Source organism: Coregonus lavaretus, assembly GCF_964263955.1.
Source record: "Coregonus lavaretus genome assembly, chromosome: 2".
Classification (NCBI taxonomy): domain Eukaryota; kingdom Metazoa; phylum Chordata; class Actinopteri; order Salmoniformes; family Salmonidae; genus Coregonus; species Coregonus lavaretus.
In genome coordinates, this window is record NC_139989.1 from 40158585 (window position 1) to 40179714 (window position 21130).

Here is a 21130-nt window from a genome sequence, read left to right on the forward strand (position 1 = left end):
CCGCACTGAGCTAAAGGGTAGAGCTGCCGCTTTCAAGGAGCGGGACTCTAACCCGGACGCTTATAAGAAATCCCGCTATGCCCTCCGACGAACCATCAAACAGGCAAAGAGTCAATACAGGACTAAGATTGAATCGTACTACACCGGCTCTGACGCTCGTCGGATGTGGCAGGGCTTGAAAACTATTACAAACTACAAAGGGAAGCACAGCCGCGAGCTTCCCAGTGACACAAGCCTACCAGACGAGCTAAACCACTTCTATGCTCGCTTCGAGGCAAGCAACACTGAAGCATGCATGAGAGCACCAGCTGTTCCGGATGACTATGTGATCACGCTCTCCGTAGCCGATGTGAGTAAGACTTTTAAGCAGGTCAACATTCACAAGGCCGCAGGGCCAGACGGATTACCAGGACGTGTACTCCGAGCATGTGCTGACCAACTGGCAAGTGTCTTCACTGACATTTTCAACATGTCCCTGACTGAGTCTCTAATACCAACATGTTTCAAGCAGACCACCATAGTCCCCGTGCCCAAGGGCACTAATATAACCTGCCTAAATGACTACCGACCCGTAGCACTGACGTCTGTAGCCATGAAGTGCTTTGAAAGGCTGGTCATGGCTCACATCAACACCATTATCCCAGAAACCCTAGACCCACTCCAATTTGCATACCGCCCCAACAGATCCACAGATGATGCAATCTCGATTGCACTCCACACTGCCCTTTCCCACCTGGACAAGAGGAACACCTACGTGATAATGCTATTCATTGACTACAGCTCAGCATTCAACACCATAGTGCCCTCAAAGCTCATCACTAAGCTAAGGATCCTGGGACTAAACACCTCCCTCTGCAATTGGATCCTGGACTTCCTGACGGGCCGCCCCCAGGTGGTAAGGGTAGGTAACAACACATCTGCCACACTGATCCTCAACACGGGGGCCCCTCAGGGTGAGTGCTCAGTCCCCTCCTGTACTCCCTGTTCACCCATGACTGCATGACCAGGCACGACTCCAACACCATCATTAAGTTTGCCGACGACACAACAGTGGTAGGCCTGATCACAGACAACGATGAGACAGCCTATAGGGAGGAGGTCAGAGACCTGGCCGTGTGGTGCCAGGATAACAACCTCTCCTTCAACGTGACCAAGACAAAGGAGATGATTGTGGACTACAGGAAAAAAAAGAGGACTGAGCACGCCCCCATTCTCATCGACGGGGCTGTAGTGGAACAGGTTGAGCGCTTCAAGTTCCTTGGTGTCCACATCACCAACGAACTATCATGGTCCAAACACACCAATACAGTCGTGAAGAGGGCACGACAAAGCCTATTCCCCCTTAGGAGACTGAAAAGATTCGGCATGGGTCCTCAGATCCTCAAAAAATTATACAGCTGCACCATCGAGAGCATCCTGACTGGTTGCATCACCACCTGGTATGGAAACTGCTTGGCCTCCGACCGCAAGGCACTACAGAGGGTAGTGTGTACGGCCCAGTACATCACTGGGGCCAGGCTTCCTGTCATCCAGGACCTCTATACCAGGCGGTGTCAGAGGAAGGCCCTCAAAATTGTCAAAGACTCCAGCCACCCTAGTCATAGACTGTTCTCTCTGCTACCGCACGGCAAGCGGTACCGGAGTGCCAAGTCTAGGTCCAAAATACTTCTCAACAGCTTCTACCCCCAAGCCATAAGACTCCTGAACAGCTAATCATGGCTACCCGGACTATTTGCACTGCCCCCCCACCCCATCTTTTTATGCTGCCGCTACTCTGTTAATTATTTATGCATAGTCCCTTTAACTCTACCCACATGTACATATTACTTCAACTACCTCAACTAGCCGGTGCCCCCACACATTGACTCTGCACCGGTACCCCCCTGTATATATAGCCTCCCTACTGTTATTTTATTTTACTTCTGCTCTTTTTTTCTCAACACTTTTTTGTTGTTGTTTTATTTAACTTTTTTATTAAAAATAAATGCACTTTTGGTTAAGGGCTGTAAGTAAGCATTTCACTGTAATGTCTGCACCTGTTGTTTTCGGCGCATGTGGCCAATAAAATTTGATTTGATTTGATTTGATTTGATTCATCCTCAATGTATTGTGAATATTACAGATGATAGGGACTGAAAACAGAACCACTTCAAGGTACCTTGAACTCAACCAAAGCAGAGACATGCAGAGGGGGTGAAACATTGTTATTTAGTGTCCAGGCAGCAAATGGTACTCTTGAAGATAAAAGTACTGCCCAGCGGGAATATCTGGACACAAAGGGCACAAAGGGCTGTTGCACCTTCAAAGGTTAAAGCCCAACTGTAATGTGATAGTATCAGCATTTATAGTAGAATAATGAGCCCTCCATCCACCTATCCACCTATCCCCCATCCCAGCTCCCCCCCCTCCCCCCCTCCCCACCCCCCTTCCTCAGCACCCCTCTCTCCTCCCTCACCCTTCTCTCCCCTCCCTGTCTCACCCTCAGGTCCCCGTTGACCAGGTGTGTGGCGGGGTAGGAGGCGTAGATGGGCTCCTTGCGGTAGATCTTGATGATGCTGCGGTCCTGGATGTCCCGGATGTCCTCCAGCTCGTAGAAGACATTGCGCGCCTCGTCCTTGATCAGGATGGCCGTGTTGGGGGACTTGAGCATCCCCGCCGTCAGCTTCTGGGGGAACATGTGCACGATGAGGGCGTGCAGCGTGTCCAGGCTGCTCAGCTCGTGGGTGATGTGCACCCGCCGCGTCTCATCCCCAAACTGCAGGAACAGCACGCCTGGAGAAGGAGAGAGATAAAGAGATAGGGAGAGAGAATTTATCATATATTTTGAAGATCTTTTCTGACTTTATTGAATAGATAGAGAGAGATTATGACAGTGGGGAAAGGTAGAGAGAGGTTGGGTCAAAGGTCAGTAGGCCGGATTGGAACCTATTCCGACACTGTAGATGTGTGCCGGAGGCTGAGGCATTACCGCTAGACCACCCTAGGCCACGGAGAGAGAATTTAAAGTCAAACAGAGAGGAAGAGGATGAAGGTAGAGCAGGAGATAATAGAAACATAGAGGAAGGGGGGATGAAATTCAAAGAAAAAGGAGAGAGAGATAGATAGAGGGAAGGTGAAGAGAGTCAGAGACTCGGGTTGATAAATAGACAGGAGGAGGTGGGAGTGAGAGAGTGCCACTGTTCTATAGCACTGCCTAAACTCCTCTTCCAAAGGGCTCATCATCCGTCACTGTCACTGGTTTTACAGCACTCTGTTTCTCCCTGCGTGCTTAGCATAGCCTACACCCCCCAATGTTTATAAGTCTGATCCATCCACACTGTAAAGCTGTCCCAACACTGAGTTCACTCTTATGATACTGTAGTCCACACTGTAAAGCTGTCCCAACACTGAGTTCACTCTTATGATACTGTAGTCCACACTGTAAAGCTGTCCCAACACTGAGTTCACTCTTATGATACTGTAGTCCACACTGTAAAGCTGTCCCAACACTGAGTTCACTCTTATGATACTGTAGTCCACACTGTAAAGCTGTCCCAACACTGAGTTCACTCTTATGATACTGTAGTCCACACTGTAAAGCTGTCCCAACACTGAGTTGACTTATGTCTATAAATATATTATCTCTGTGCTAATAATGAAATACAGTGCAGTGTATGGCTGTATATGGTTGTTGTGCCTCAAATAGTGGGATACAATCTAAGGCGTGGATGATCCAGTGTTATGTAAGCAGTAATGCAGCACAGGGCAGGCAGGCAGAGAATAATCACACTGATCTGAGGGTGTGAAGAGGCACCAGGCTGTAGGTTACTAACCCAGGAGATGTGTGATTGGTCCCTGATAACAACACCCAGGAGATGTGTGATTGGTCCCTGATAACAACACCCAGCCTGGAGTGCATAACTTACGCTTATGAAATGGTTACAAAATATGCAAATGTTATCACGATTCAATCATTTCACAAGAATTCATATTGAATAGTGAATTCAAAGAAAGAATAACCACAAAATGTGAAAGGAATTTGAGATGTTTGATAATTATTGATAATTATTTATTATGTAAGCAGATAAGGTTTCATAAGATAGCAGATAAGCTAGGTAAATGTTAATATGAAAATGGCATGAAGCCATTCTGATCAGATTGGTGAATTGACATTTAATGCAAGAAGTCTACAAAAGCTTTAGGATGAGGAAGATGTTGCCTCAGCTATGTAGCTGGTAAAGGCTATTACATGGTCATGTACAGTACCAGTCAAAGGTTTGGACACACCTACTAATCTTTATTTTTACTATTTTCTACATCGTAGAATAATAGTGAAGACATCAAAACTATGAAATAACACATATGGAATCATGTAGTAACCAAAAAAGTGTTAAACAAAATATATTTTAGATTTGAGATTCTTCAAAGTAGACACCCTTTGCCTTGATGACAGCTTTGCACACTCTTGGCATTCTCTCAACCAGCTTCACCTGGAATGCTTTTCCAACAGTCTTGAAGAAGTTCCCACATACGCTGAGCACTTGTTGGCTGCTTTTCCTTCACTCTGCGGTCCTACTCATCCCAAACCATCTCAATTGGGTTGAGGTCGGGGGATTGTGGAGGCCAGGTAATCTGATGCAGCACTCCATCACTCTCCTTCTTGGTCAAATAGCCCTTACACAGCCTGGAGGTGTGTTAGGTCATTGTCCTGTTGAAAACCAAATGATAGTCCCACTAAGCCCAAACCAGATGGGATGGCGTATCGCTGCAGAATGCTGTGTTAGCCATGCTGGTTAAGTTTGCCTTGAATTCTAAATAAATCACAGACAGACAATGTCACCAGCAAAGCACACCCACACCATCACACCTCCTCCCCCATACTTCACGGTGGGAACTACACACATGCACAGATCATCCGTTCACCTACACTGCGTCTCATAAAGCCACAGCGGTTGGAACCAAAAATCTCCAATTTGGACTCCAGACCAAAGGACAGATTTCTACCGGTCTAATGTCCATTGCTCGTGTTTCTTGGCCAAAGTAAGTCTCTTCTTATTATTGTTGTCCTTTAGTAGTGGTTTCTTTGCAGCAATTCAACCATGAAGGCATGATTCACGCAGTCTCCTCTGAACAGTTGATGTTGAGATGTGTCTGTTACTTGAACTCTGAGAAGCACTTATTTGGGCTGCAATTCTGAGGCTGGTAACTCTAATGGTCTTCCTTTCCTGTGGCGGTCCTCATGAGAGCCAGTTTCATCATAGCGCTTGATGGTTTTTGTGACTGCAATTGAAGAAACTTTCAAAGTTCTTCACATTTTCCGTATTGACTGACCTTCATGTCTTAAAGTAGTGTCATTTCTCTTTGTTTATTTGAGCTGTTCTTGCCATAATATGGCCTTGGTCTTTTACCAAATAGGGCTATCTTCTGTATACCCCACCCCTACCTTGTCACAACACAACTGATTGGCTCAAACACATCTATTAATTGAAATGCATTCCAGGTGACTACCTCATGAATCTGGTTGAGAGAATGCCAATAGTGTGCAAAGCTGTCATCAAGGCAAATGGGTGGCTACTTTGAAGAATCTCAAATATAAAATAAAATATATACAGCTCAATGTAACATTGATAGGTTTAGGCTACTACATGATACTCACATTTTACCTATACCCATCATGAGGTTGCTACAACCTAGCCTATGAATGAAAGTTTACAACGTAGGTGCATAGGTCAAGATAAACATTTGAGTAATCAAGATGACAGACAGTGGCACATTCAATACCGCCTTGCACACTTGCCTGCATCTAGCAGATCTAGGGTGTAATCATTAGTCCAACAGTTGCAAACAAGATTTTCTATTGGACAAATTCAGGTATGTTTATCCCCGTTTCGTTCCGTTTGCTTCCACTTAAGAAACGTTTTTTCAACAGAATCGGCGGAATGAATAGTTCACTTTCATAGCAGCCACATACAAACAGCATGATCACTTTGCACTTTAATTCCTTTTCGCATTTACGCGCTGTCCTCCTGTCACCTTTTCCCTTCGCTTGTGGGCTTCAGTGCACAACACATCAGCTGTTTGCGACAAAAGCTTTCTAAGCCAAACCTTCATATCATGACCGCTAACCGCTACACACAGCCTACATCGTTGTCACCATATTAGCTAATGTCAGTCAACATAGCTACTAGAACTAACGCGTTAGTAAACCCGCTACAATCATGCAGTACAGTGTACAGTTAGCAAGCAGTTTAGCAGTTACACCGGCAGGGGCAATAAATGAATAAAACCAAAAGCTAACCTTGATTTGGAAAAGTTCCAGTGTTGGATAGCCATAGCCAGTTAGCTAACATAGCATCCCTCTCTGTTTGAGCTGGATGTTTGAGTAGGCTAAACTAGCTAGCTGCATTTGCTAGCTAAATGAAAGTAAAACAAATAAAAAACTACTTAATATAGCAATCTCACTCTCTCTCTCTCTCTCTCTCTCTCTCTCTCTCTCTCTCTCTCTCTCTCTCTCTCTCTCTCTCTCTCTCTCTCTCTCTCTCTCTCTCTCTCTCTCTCTCTCTCTCTTGCTTCTCCTTCATTTTTAAATAAATAAATTTGTTCAAAACTGTTCAACTATTGTCTTTCTCTCTCTTTGAGTCAGCTACTCACCACATTTTATACACTGCAGTGCTAGCTAGCTGTAGTAGCTTATGCTTTCAGTACTAGATTACTTCTCTGATCCTTTGATTGGGTGGACAACATGTCAGTTCATGCTGCAAGAGCTCTGATAGGTTGGAGGACGTCCTCTGGAAGTTGTCATAATTACTGTGTAAGTCTATGGAAGGGGGTGAAAACCATGAGCCTCCTAGGTTTTGTATTGAAGTCAATGTACCAAGAGGAGGACAGAAGCTAACTCCAGCTACACCATCGTGCTACCCTACAGAGTTCTGTTGAGGCTACTGTAGACCTTCATTGCAAAACAGTGCGTTTTAATCAATTATTTGGTGGCATGTGAATATATTTAGTATAGTATATATCTAAAAGGATAACTGTTGTAATTGGAATTCACTGAGGAGGATGGTTCTCCCCTTCCTCCACTGAGGAGCCTCCACTGATCTCATGTACTGTATATTCTCTGTACAGTGTGTGGTGGGTCTCACATGGGGAGCGCTGTCTTACTGTAGCAGTTCTTGGTAAAGATTAAGACTTGATCATGTCCACGTCATGTATAGTCTCTTTAATGTCTGGATCACATCTAGCTCCAGTGTGGGTGTTGGGTCTCACCTGGGGAGCGCAGCTTGTTCTGGCTGGCTGAGCGAGACAGGGGCAGACTCTGGCGGAAGCGGTTGGTTCGGCTGAACCCCAGGGGGATGTCAGCCTCAGACATGGTCTCAGCCAGAGACTCAGCCGAGGCAAAGGACAGCTTAGCAGCCTGGTCAGCTAGCCCAGACTGGGTGGACTGGGAGTGACGCGGGCTACGACTCTGGAGGAGAGAAAGAGAAAGAGAGTTTGTTTGGGGAGAGGAGAGGGAGAGAAAGGCAGATAGAATGGATTTGACAGAGAGGAGTACAAACTTGAAAGAGGTAACAAACAATATACAGATTATAAGACAAACAAACACAATTAAGATTGGCATAATGTATCAGTATGTCAGGACCAACATTCACACAACTGATGCCATCTTTCCTCTTTCTTATAGGGTGGGATGGAATAATGTGATGGTGCCTGTTGGTTCACCAATGCTGACAGCAGAAGGATACAGCAAGGCAGAGGTGCAGAACACAACACCTTCAGAACTGGGGATCCACTGAGGACAAGTAGGTAGGAATGGGGAAGATACAGAATAACCTGGTGGGCACTGAGACCTATTTTAATGTTTTAAAGCTTATGTAAAGTTCTCTCTCCCTCTACACCTGCCTCCTCTCCCTATTGGTTGGGGCCAGGGCTGTCTGGATTAGACAAGGCCATGCAGATCCAGATCAGGGCTGTCACTCTGGGTTTATTCTACTGGCCTGGGCCCAGGCAGCATCTCTTCTTCCTCAGCTACTCTGCTGCTGCTGCAACTAGACAGTGTTCTGCCAGGCTGCTGTGTTCTGTTCAGTGAGCTGGCTCCCCTATCCCCACCGCCGGGTCTCCTCCAGCTCCCAGACTCCTTTAATGAGCTCCCAGAATGCTCGATGAGGACTGTTAGGATTGCAGAGCCAGCCAGACACATTACAGTACAATACAGTGCCTACGCCCCTCGCTAGTCCCTCACACCAAGTAGAACACAACTTCTCCTCCGCTCTCTCTGTCATTTTTATCCCTCGTTCTGGTTTAATAAGACTTCAGCATGTTTTTTTACGAGGCTCTCATTAATCTTGTATTTAGGAAGGCGAGACGCAGCTTCACAGAGTGCTGTGCTCATTGACTCCCAGCAGTGCTCGCTTTGGGGTCATTGACAAATACACAGAACATGCATGCACATACACCACAGGGGGCTGCTGAGGACGGCTCTTAATAATGTCTGGAACGGATACCATTCCGCTCCAGCCTTTACCACGAGCCCATCCTCCCCAATTAAGGTGCCACCAACCTCCTGTGACACACATACAAGCTCACACACACACACATACACACACACACACACACACACACACACACACACACACACACATGCACGCACACATGCATGCACGCACACACAGCACACACACGCACAGTTCATACTGCAACCACAAACATTTACACAGTGCAGTCACACACACAACCCCACAACAGAGTGGTGGCACTTGTAAATGACTGCACCGTTGGAGCTAGGAACATAAGCATTTCGCTACACCTGCGATAACATCTTCTAAATATGTGTGCGCGACCAATAACATTTGATTTGATTTGATTTGGTGGACAGGGCAGGGCAGGCAGACAGTGTCTGAGCACGCAGAGAGAGGGTGATTCTGACGGCTCGCCCCCACTGTGCTTTCAAATGGGGTCATTTATCGAAGCAACGACCACACTGAGCAGGCAGCACAACAACACAGTCCTTAGCACCACACAGCAGCACATATATTGTACACACAGAACACACTACACACACAATCCACACAGACACCAGCTCCAGTGAGCCAAGCAGAGCTCCAGGGCTAAATAAAGCCAGAGCACAGATGGATAAAACACAGCCATCATCTTGACTTAGCACAGCTAAAAGATACATGTCCTTTAGAAGAGTGAGTCACATCTCTAATCACAGCAATAATCAAAGGAGGCCTCTAGTGTCTCCAACACGTCAGTGAGCTGACGTTGAGCTAACGCTACTCCCTGGAGTTTGTGTGTCTACATAACAGAGGATCTTTTCAACAAATCACACCGAACCAGTGAGACCATGCAAAATATCAAACAGAACTCAGGAGAAAGTGGAGAGAGGGAAACTAGCACCATCACTCTCTCACACACACGAAAGAAGATCTGTCACCAAACTCCAGCAACTCACCTAATGAGACTCTTTCACTTTGACTGTTGTTGGAAAAACAGGTGTGAGTCATTCTATTGTAGCTTGGAGAAACACTAAACACTTAAGAAACAAAGGTAGATTCCCCCAATGGAACAAAATATGTTCTCTCAATATGTTGGAGGAAAGAAACCATATCAACTTGGTGTTGTTGCCATAGATATTTTATGTAAAGGTGTCAAAGTGATATCCCACTGGGCACAAACGTTCAATGTAATTTCATTGAAATGGCGTGGAAACAACGTTGATTCAACCAGTGGGTGCCCAGTTGGATAGATCGCGGGGAGCGTTCCTAGAACCATTCTCTCCAGTGCGTCATCATGGGCAGGTAAATGCACACACCATCTGCTAAGAGATCTCTAATGCTAGACACGCACTCTCTCTTCAGAGGAAAACAGTGGTTCCACCTCTTCCACTTTTCTCTGCACCTTTTCTTCTCCTCCCCTCTCTCCCTCTCTCCCTCTCTCCCTCTCTCCCTCTCTCCCTCTCTCCCTCTCTCCCTATCATCCTATGGTGTCAATCCAGGCTTTTTCAATAGCACTCAATTACTGTGAGAAGACTACATTCTTATAATACAACGGAGGAAGAAATGAACAAGGAGAAAACAAGATAAACTTACAAGAAATATAATTCAATGTAAAGGAGGACACAGCAGACTGCAACATACCTAGGGCTATGAACTGCATTCAATCCAACAACACACCCCATCTCTCTCTCCTTTTCTCTCTCTCTCCCTCCCTCTCTGTTTCTCTCTATTTTGTCTCTTGTTCACACACAGGGTGGGTCAGGTTTAAGGTCAGTGTCATGGTTGTGTTTAAGTGCTTGTTATAGGTTGAGAGGCTTAAGTTAATGGTTGGGGGCAAGGCCACATAGAGAAAACAGATAGCTGTCCAGTCCACCACTGGAGGATCACATGACAGGGGGTGACGGCCTCTGGTTTCTCTTTAGCTGTTAATTACCATGGTGATAAGTGATAAGACATTCCACTGAGAGTTTATTAGTCAGAAAGAGAGAAAGAGACATTCTCACTATTCTCAGATCTGTTGCTAGAGAGACGTTTATTAACCCATGAGAGTCTAAGTCTTGTCTAAGACAGGGGGGGGGGGGGTTCTACTAAGAATTGTTTTAAGAAGCTCATACCAAGGATAATTTGTTTAAATTAATTTACATTTTAAAATCTAGAATTGTTTTATTTGATGCAATTTTTATTTGGCCTTGCTGCTATTAGCCCATACATTGAATAACAGATTCACCACATGGAACAACAGATAGTCCCCTCCAAAAAATCTAAAGGAAATATGTAAAGGAAGTGTCTGTCCTATATCTGAGAGATATAAGAAAGTTCAGGAAACATTATTATTATAAAATTTTTTAAACATGTATTTAACCCCTTATTGTTGGTACTAAACAGTCTTCATATATACTTCCATAATGTTTTTCAACTCGTACCGGGGGACCTTCAGATGAGTCTTGTGAGGCCTGTGGGCGTCATTGAGCAAAACCAACATGTACGTGTTCGTAAGAGTCTCACCTTTCCACAGAGCCATCATTAGTGTGTAGCCCAAACTGTTTGGATGCTACAGACAGAAGTTGGCAGATCGGCTGTACCGACTTTAGACGAGTCCCAATACGCTTGTGGGGGTTGTAGAGCAAAACGGACGATTTTGTGAGAAGACTGATTTTCAGGATCTCTCATGGTCTGACAAACACCGCTCTAGCTCTGTCACCTTTCACCGCAGATGCGGAAGTGCGACATAGGCGGATGCGGTGTATTGAGACACATCCAATGCAAAAAAACAGATATATCTAGCTTAAACTGATGGATTTGTATAGGGAGCTTTTTATTATGCTAATTCGATTTCCGCAGGGGCACAGACATCGACCTTAGGTGGTTTTAACTGACTAATATCACACTCCTCACACCTCTCTCTTCTTCTATCACCCTTCTATTATCTGCCCTTTTCAAGCACTTTCAGTAACCTTTCCTTTTTCATACACTGACTATACCAAACATTAGGAACACCTTACTAATATTGAGTTGCCCTCAGAACAACCTCAATTTGTCAGGGCATGGACTCTACAAGGTGTCGAAAGCGTTCCACAGGGATGCTGGCCCATGTTGACTCCAATGCTTCTCACAGATGTGTGTCAAATTGGCTGGATGTCCTTTGGGTGGTGGACCATTCTTGATACACATGGGAAACTGTTGAGCGTGAAAAACCCAGCAGTGTTGCAGTTATTGACACGAACCAGTGCACCTGGCACCTACTACCATACCCCGTTCAAAGGCACTTACATTTTTTGTCTTGCCCATTCACCCTCTGAATGGCACACACACACAATCCATGTCTCAATTGTCTCAATTGTCTTTAACCTGTTTCCTCCCCTAAATCTACATTGATTGAAATAGATTTAACAGGTGACATCAATAAGGGATCATAGCTTTCAGCTGGATTCACCTGGTCAGTCTATGTCATGAGTAGGTGTTCTTAATGTTTTGTATACTCAGTGTATGTCCTTCTCCTTTCCCTCCCCATCTCTCTCTCTCTCTCTCTCTCTCTCTCTCTCTCTCTCTCTCTCTCTCTCTCTCTCTCTCTCTCTCTCTCTCTCTCATCTCTCTCTCTCTCTCTCTCTCTCTCTCTCTTTCTCTCTCTCTCTACAATATCTCTCTGTGCCATCTTTCCCCTCCCTTTCCTGCTCTGTCGCTCACACCCCTCAGAGCGTCATCAGTTTTTAATTTGTCTCAAAAGTAGCTTCTCATTCTGGCTGTCTGGATCTCTCTATGTCAACACCTCTGTTTCTGGACAGCTCTCAAAGCAGCCTCTACTCCTTCTCCTGCTGAATTCTATGTCTGTTTGAACAGCCCTGCTCTCACACACACTCGCTCTCTCTCCACACTTTGTGGTATTTCACCAAACAGGGAGAGAAGAGCCTAGAAAACAAGCAAGCCTACGGCTGTTCCGCGAAAATTGGAAACAAAATTACCCCCCTCTTACTCCTCACTTACTCTTTCCCTCTATCTCTGGCTTTCACTCTCGCCGTCTATCTCTCGGGCAGAATGCGAGCGTGCCCCCCCCCCCCCCCCCCCTCTTTCCTTGGCCGAGCTCAGTCTCTTTATAACACGGGGAGTCATCAATGCATGGAAGAAATTGCTCTGCCAAATTGCGCTGGATTGTACACTGATGCGATCTGCTCGCTCGGCAGGAGAGTGAGGAAAATGGCGTACTCTGGGGAGGGATGATGACTGAGATGGCTGGTAGTCTTCTTTGCTGAGGAAAAATAGAAAAGGGGCCAGGCCAGTAGAATACATACATACCAGACCAGGGTTAAAATACGTGTGTATTTGAGTATCTGTTATTTAAATACTATTTTTCTGTGTATTTTAGTATTTTCAAATTCACAGCCCAAAACAAGTACTTTTATTTGTTATTTGTAAAAACCAAATAGTCTACCAAATTGTAATTGAAAGTCTTTGTGTATTTGAGTCAGTGTATTTGAGCATTTTCAAATACTTTCCAAGTGTATTTCAAAATACATTCAATATTCAACTACTTGTTTTTTAAAATAAAGGTTATCTGAATACTTGTTTTGAAATGTACTGAAAACTAATTGAAATACATGAAATAGTATTTGAACTCAGGTCTGATACACACAGCAGAGAAAACTCTATAGGGCTGGATTCTACATCTTCTTCTACCTCTACTACTATCACCTGTTCTCCTCCTTCACTTTAATTCTGTCTAATTCAGCTTGTTGAGAATGTGACTCATTCAGTAGGCTTTTAATTATATTAAGCTCCAGATTTAGACACTGTGATGTAATTTATGTGGAGGAGCACTGGAGAAGTGGGCAAGCATTATTCAACAAGCACTTGATCAAATATTTCCACGAGTCATGGAAGTAGAAAAATGAAGAGAAAATCTAATATTGTGACAGCGATTTGATGACTGTCTAATTTCAGCGGGCAGTCAAGCCAAGAAACAGCCTGTCTGACTGACTGCCTCTGATTAGAGTTTGTTGGGAGTGCAAAGAAAAATGTCTTGAGGTGAGAGGGTTTTTTAAAGCTTTTTTGGACAGTATAATAATTACATAGCTGTGTGGTAGATGGGTCAGGGATCTGGATATTGATATCTGGTAACATTTCCACCCTGTCTGGATGATATTTCAGGGAAGCATAAACCTCAGAAAAGGCCTCTTCCCACACAGATGTCAATACTTCCTGAAAGCCTCTCTGTGTAGATCCATGCTGTGCCTCAGCAGCCACTGGACAACATGTATGAAATATAACCCTCAACGGAGCTCATTTACACCCTGTAAACCATGTTAGCTCACATAGATCCACAGCATGACACATACACATAAACTCCATCTACTCCATCTACCTCAATGTCACACGCAAGACAGATATACCCTCACTGATGCATCCGCAGGCAAGACAGACAGAAACAATACATTACATATAACTGTACATTTATCCTAAATACAGCATATCTAACCTCAAAGCCTGTCGTAATATCTAAGGACATCTGAGAAATGTCAAAGCAATATTTCCACAATGCAACAAGGCACTGTAATGTCTTCTTAACGTCTCAGTTAGCCTGAGTAATACTCTAGCAAGGTCACATGGATGTTAGCCATTAGTGCTAGGCACTAGCTGACTGACTGACTGACTGAGGTGGCATTAATCCTGGGAGAATCATTTCCTGCAGATTAAATGGAGCTTGAAGGCTTTAAGTTGCTGCCGCCGCCTGAGACTCAAGAGATGCCAACTGAGAGTCTGCGTGCCAGCGGTGCAACGGGCACAGGGCTGCTGCAGAAACCAGGCAGAGAGAGAGAGATGTGCCACAGGAGCCTGGGGTGGTACACACACACACACACACACACACACAAAGACAAAAATACACACAACAAGAACACACCACAGTGGATGGAGAAACCAAACTGACACAGCGACACTGTCACTTACAGCACTGACCTTAAAGCTCCAGTAGTTGGGTTGTTGCTGGGGAGAGACAAAAAGAAAGAAAGAGAGAAAAGAAGAGAGAGAGAGAGAGCGAGAGAGAGAGAGGGGGGGGGGGGGGTGTTGTTAGACATTTACTCTCAAGTATCTGAAAGCTAACAATAAAAGTAACTCTTTGAGAAATTGCATGATGGGTGAGGGAGAGAGAGACAGAGAGAGAGATGGAGAAAGAGATGGAGAGAAGAGGAGAGGTAGAGAGAGTGGCTGAAATACGTAACCCAAAAGCCCTTGACAGTGACACACCAGCATCAAATGCCCTTGGAAGTGTGACCATCCCCAGCCCAAAATATGCTGCACACACCCTACTATGCTGCACCCCCCCCCCCCCCCCCCCCCACACACACACACACACACACATACACAAAGCACAGACACAGACACACACACACACACCACACACACAAAGCACAGACACACACACACACACTCATACACACACACTATCCCAAGCATCATGTCATTATCCTCCATCAGAGCCAACACAGGACATATTGACAGGCCATTAAGGGAATTGTTAATACAACAAGAAGGTTACAATGTTCTTAGTAATTGATTTGGATTAGGTGTTGTGGATGTGGGCAGGAGGGTGTGAGGGGGGGGGGGGGTGGGGGGGGGTCTGTTTGTGAATGTAATGTTACAACTCAAACCAAGTAGGAACTAGCTACAGGCTGTGGCTTTTGACAGGATTAAATGAAGAAGTGAAATTGAATTAAACAGGCCACTCTGTCAGTCATTCAGATGTTGGCCTGTCTCCCAGACTTCTCCATCATCCATCGGCAGACAGGCCCCTCTCTCTCTCCTTTTCTCTTGGTTTCTGCTCCCTCTCTCCACCTGCCTCTCTCTCTCTAGCCATTTGATATTCTCTACCTAACCCTCCTCTCCCTCCATTCTTTACTGTGACACATGGCAGTCTAGGCCCCAGGAAGTAAGCTTTCCATTAAAACATAATAACCACGGTGTGCTATAAACCAGGCTTCCAATGGCCTGGAAACACCTCACAATCATATGTAAATTAAAAAGATGGCGACAGTTCATACATTTGAATTCCAAATCTTAACTCTTATTCTAGTTATTTATTCTTATCTGCAGGCAATTTCCAGTTCATTTACTGGAGTGTCCGTTTCCCCTACTGCCATATATCCACCTGCGTGAGGATCGGACAAAATGACAGGTAGCCTAGGTTTTCTTTATTTTCTTTAACATAGTCGGCTAGTTTTTCATTCTCAGTGTTTCCTTTCGATATCACCTCATCATATCTTTATTATGACATCAGAAAGAGTTCATTTACAACTGATTGTTACTTTATCATCTCCCGTCTGTCTCTCACCCAGCGTAGTAATTTATAATAGGATGACCGACATTCATTTAACTATGAAAACCGAGGCAGCTAGCTAGCTGGAGAGCTGGTTATGGCTGATGGAATCCCCCCTGACCTACATGATGCCAGTCTCTCTAAGTCTAAGGTGTTCCTCCTCTATCTCGTGGTCCTCCAGTTATTTTAACAATAAGATGGCTACTGGTCAGTAAACCTCAACAGACATAGAATGACATCTCCCTCAACTCAACTGTGGTCCTCTGTAGCTCAGCTGGTAGAGCATGGCGCTTGTAACACCAAGGTAGTGGGTTCGATCCCCGGGACCACCCATACACAAAAAAAATGTATGCACGCATGACTGTAAATTGCTTTGGATAAAAGCGTCTGCTAAATGGCATATTATTCTTATTATTATTATCTCTCTCATTGACACAGTGTTAAACAGTCCTGCAGGGCTTGGCAATGGACTAGGAGGCGGCATGGTGTACAGGGCACACTACCTCTACACCCCATGCTGATCAATGGAGCTGCATTTTTCATGATCCGGTCGAGACTAAGTGATGACCTGGAGAGAGTGACAATATATGACCACAGGGCACCGGGTAGCACCGCTAAGACTCCTTGCCATGGCAACAACAACTAGCCTGTTACCAGACCTGTTTGTGACAGGAATCAGCTATACAGCACAACATTATTGGAACCAGGATAAACAACTACAGCAACAGTCTGGAACTTTCTCTGTTTCTCTGAATCACATAGGTGGCTGCTGATTATATATGCGGATGAGCCTCCCTGATAAGTTCTCCTTTTCTTTGCATTACAGGATGGATGGGGCATGAGTTGAAATAAAAGGTTGGGATTGAGTTCATTGTAATGTCTAGCAGTGTCAGAACAGGCTGAACGTGTCAGATCCAGTAAGAACTAGTTTTGCTTACACTGACACAAAATAAATCCTGAGAGTCCTTTACTGGGGAGCTGGATGTTACTAATGTCAAAACAATGATCTCTATAGGATAACCTTGATGTAACTCGGAGTCTACTAGAGAACACATTCAGTTAAACTCTGCTCTCTGGCTGCTCTCATTTCTCTCTATTCTATAAGTGACTTCTATTCTACTGGTTTTATGTTGGAGGTCAGATGAACCAAAGCTTTCTGCCTGTGTGTCGGCAGGATGGAAATGTGTGTGTGTGTGTGTGTGTGTCCATGTGGAAGTAGGTCATGACTAGACTAGAGGTAGGCTCTACTGCCTGTGGGATGGGCTGGGTTAGATTCTACCTGCTCATGTGGCAGTCAGTCATTCAGTCTAGCCTGCCTGGGCTCAGGGGTTGCCCCTGACAACCCTGGAACTAACTGACAGACAGATGCTCAGAGGCAGCATTTCTGCAAGTGAATAACTCTTGAATAATGTTGTTTTCCTCACAGACTAGTAATGTGAGAATGTTTTATTGTGCATGTGCCTGTTCTGTGGGCTGTCATGTAATGAGTCTTGTTTACAGATCTAAGGTCAGAGTAAACAGCCTCTCTTTCTCCACCACTTCAGCTCCTGTTGTTGTTTGAACTGCACCTTGATTAGCCATCCTACAAATACTGCTGCCGTGTGATAGATAGCACAGGTCAGTGGATTCTAAGGTAAAGACAACACTATGCTTTCAGTATTATAAAGCTGTTTGTTTACCTTGAAGTATGGTTTCTGACCAATTATAACCTTTATATACAGCATACTAATAGAAATAAATGAACCCACCAAAACTCCCACTTTGTGCCAAACCCCTCTCAGCATACCTAGACGAGTCAACACTCTGCAGCCACCTCCTCAGACCCAGATTTATCATAGTCACCACACACCAGTCTTCCATACTAGCTAATACATACAGTATGACTCACCAGCAGCCCTAGTACTAAGCTGAAACATCTTTATCCCCCAGTTAACACATACCCCTGCTGAATTACATATGTACTACCCATGTGTTTCAGGTTGCAGACCTGCCTGCACCTCCATCCAGGATTAGAGGTGGGGACCAGGGATTAAATGTATGCTGTTAACCCTCCCCCTCCTCCCCCCCTTCCCCCTCCCCCTCCTCCTCCCACTCCTCCTCCCCCTCCTCCCCCCCTCCTCATCCCTCTCCCATCCTATCTCTCCCCTGCCACGGTGTACACACACAAACACGAAAACACACATACACCACAACCCGTCCAGCCTCACTGTCCCGTGTAACACACACACACACACACTGCACCTCTGTGCGGGAGAGGGCCGTAGGCAGGCAGGGTTCTCTGACAGAAGGACAGAGCCTCACAGACTGGAGCGCCACACTGCCTGACCTGCATGCAAAAGCAGGCTGCGCTCTCTCCTTTCCTCTCCTACCTACACCCCTCCTCCTTCAACCCCCCCTCCCTCATTCCGTCATTCTCTCACTCAGTCAGTCTCTCACTCTCTTTTACTCGATCTTTCTCCCAGTCAGTCTACCTCCATACACCTGTACACATACACATATACACACTCTACCACAACAAACATAGACCAGTCCTGCCTTGACATACGAGACCCCCTCCAGACCTACACACACTCCTCCCTCACTAAACACCTCCCATCCTCCCCCAGCTCTCACCTGCAGTGCACCTGTCCTTCCTATCCTCTCCTCTTTCCTATCCAGTCTCACCAGGCTGTCCCTTCCCTCTGTCAGGTGCAGAGGATCCTCATACCGCTTTGTCAGTCTCTCCCTCCCTCTGGCTCTCTCTTTCTCCACTTCCCTCCCTCTCTCCGGCACATGCGGCGGGAAACTATTTTATTTAATTCATTACAACACCAGACGATTAACTCCTTCGCAGATGGGTGGCTGTCTCCCTCCCGCTGGCGCTGGCTAATTGACTAGCAGGCTGGTTGACTGGTTCCTCTGCTGATCCCCCTTTTCCTCCCCTTTTTTTTCTCTCTCTCTGTCCCCCTCCTCCCCCCTGTTCATGTTCCACCCAAGACGATCAAATGCACAGCCAGCAGATGACAAGGAATTCCAGGCTTTTGCTGCTCTCTCCTCGTGCCCCGATGATGATATCCCGGGCAATTTAGGATTTGTAGCCGTTTCTCCTGTCTGGCATCTCTCTCTCTCTCTCTCTCTCTCTCTCTCTCTCTCTCTCTCTCTCTCTCTCTCTCTCTCTCTCTCTCTCTCTCTCTCTCTCTCTCATCTCTCTCTCTCTCTCTCTCTCTCTCTCCTCTCTCTCTCTCTCTCTCTCCTCTCTCTCTCCTCTCTCTCTCTCTCTTCTCTCTCTCTCTCTCTCTCTTCATCTCTCATCACTGAACAGCACCAGCCCAGTTATCACCCACAGACCTACAGACCCAGAGACCAATCTGAAACTACTAGTCTGTAACCAACTCCATCCTAGTCATGCAGTGGGAAATAGAGGTGGTTGTATGTGTGTGTGTGTGTACACTGCAGCAATACACTATATTCATGTAAGTAAGTACCCGTAGGTAGTGTTTACCTGTTCGCGCGCGGCTCGCTCTCTGTCAGGTTGCCTCATGCTGCCGTGGGAGGGTGAGGGCGAGGGGGGGTTGTGGTGCTGGTGCCCGGGGTGCTGCAACTGGGCGGGTACTTGTTCTTCAGGTGGTCCATGAAGGCGTCCCTCTTGCGCTCCATGTCCACCTTGTGCAGGTTGGTAAGGGCCTCCAGGCTCTGGGCGGCGATGACCGTGTGGCGGTGCTCCGAGGTGTGCACCAGACCCACGTTGGAGAAACGCCGCGTCCCGTTCCCAGTGTCCGGTACTCCCGCGGGTACTCCAGTCATCTGTCGAGATCATGTGACCGCCACCACGCTCTGAGGGATCTGAGATGGATGGAAGGAGGGGTAGAGGGAGGGAAGGAGGGAGGGGGTAGCAGGTAAGGTGGAAAGTGGATCACCACACACAGGACAGGCATGCAGACACAGACGTGTAGATGAATGCACACAAACATCCAGACACACAGGCAGAGGCAGGCACAACACAGACAGATGAACACAGGCAGAGGCAGGCACACACACAGACAGATGAACACAGAGGAGGAGAGGAAAGCGATAAAGGAGAGAGAGCGAGACAGAGCGAGAGGGAACGGGAGAGAAAGAGAGAGAGAGAGTGGGATGGGATGTTAGACTCATTGCCACCAAGACGGAACAAAACCAAACAGAACAGCAGAGAGAAAAGCAGCTCCCTGCAGGATATTGATCTCACTTTAGAGGGGGAGAACAAAATGCTCCTGCAATAGATCAAAGAAAGAATGTAGCAGAATTTTCTCTGAAGGATATTCCATTTTTCTGCTCCTATTTGTCATCTGAAGTGCCTTTCATTGCTTTCTGAAGACAGAGAGAGAAATAATTACCTCTACAAAATTCAGGGAGGCAGCTGCAAAAAGAAGAAGCTTCCACTTCCTAACTAATCTTTCTCCATTTATCTAAACATACTCCTCCCTCCCTCCTCTTCCTCCCCTCCTCCTCCCCCTCCTCCTCCCTAAATATCCAGGCCCTCCCTCCCATCCTACTAGAGGAGATAGCAGACAGAGGTTATTGAGAGAGCTGGGCTCTGAGGAAGCATGTCTCCCCGACAGCCAGTGTGGCCCTTTATCACCTCTCTAATCAACACAGACAACACATGGTGTGGGGGGGGGGGGGGGGGGGGGGGGTGAGTCGGTGACGCACAAAATGGGTGACAGTGGAGATCAATGAGCTTAAAGCATGAGAACAACAGGGGTGCCATTCACCCACTCAATTACCTTGTTTTGGATAACAGGCCCCAGCGTTGGCTAAAAAAAGAAACATGCCCACGATTTAATCTGTGTGTGCAAACACACACACACACACACACACACACACACACACACACACCTGTTAGTGCGCTCACACACTCAAACACATAGCACAGCTATGACACAGTACCTCTCTGTATGTACCACCTGTGTAATGGATTATGATGGATTATTGCATCTGTATGTATTTATAAAGGCTGTTATAAATACTCATGGTTTGATATTAATGTGTATATTCCACTAGTAGTAGGCTAATAGATGGCATAATAAATAATCCATCATTACACAGACGATTCAGATGCCCCAAACATTTTTAAATACAACAGTTGGCAGGATCTAATTAGAATCATTCAATTCAAAGCAGGTAAAAAAAAAGATGAATTCAAAAGTAGGTAGGGAAAAAACATTGATTAAACCAAACTAAAGGCACAGAAGAAAATAAAAAACAGTGAAAAGTAGTGATGCTTAATAGGGCATCTGCACATTAAAGCCTCACCAGGGATCATTATGATGGAGCTGAGCTGAGGGAGGGATGGAGGGATGGAGGGATGGAGGGATGGAGGGATGGAGGGATG

General features: G+C 45.9%; 1 protein-coding gene across 1 annotated transcript in view; it reads right to left on the minus strand.

Annotated features, from left to right (window-relative positions):
- Positions 1-21130, minus strand: part of LOC311139055 (SRC kinase signaling inhibitor 1-like) — a gene marked incomplete at both ends in the record, with an annotated part of 105943 nt that overhangs the window by 25358 nt on the left and 59455 nt on the right. The window contains 7 exon segments of the mRNA XM_084173908.1: positions 2480-2772; positions 7246-7444; positions 14424-14450; positions 19262-19362; positions 19365-19532; positions 19535-19558; positions 19561-19602. Coding sequence (XP_084030034.1) covers positions 2480-2772; positions 7246-7444; positions 14424-14450; positions 19262-19362; positions 19365-19532; positions 19535-19558; positions 19561-19602 — 854 coding nt within the window.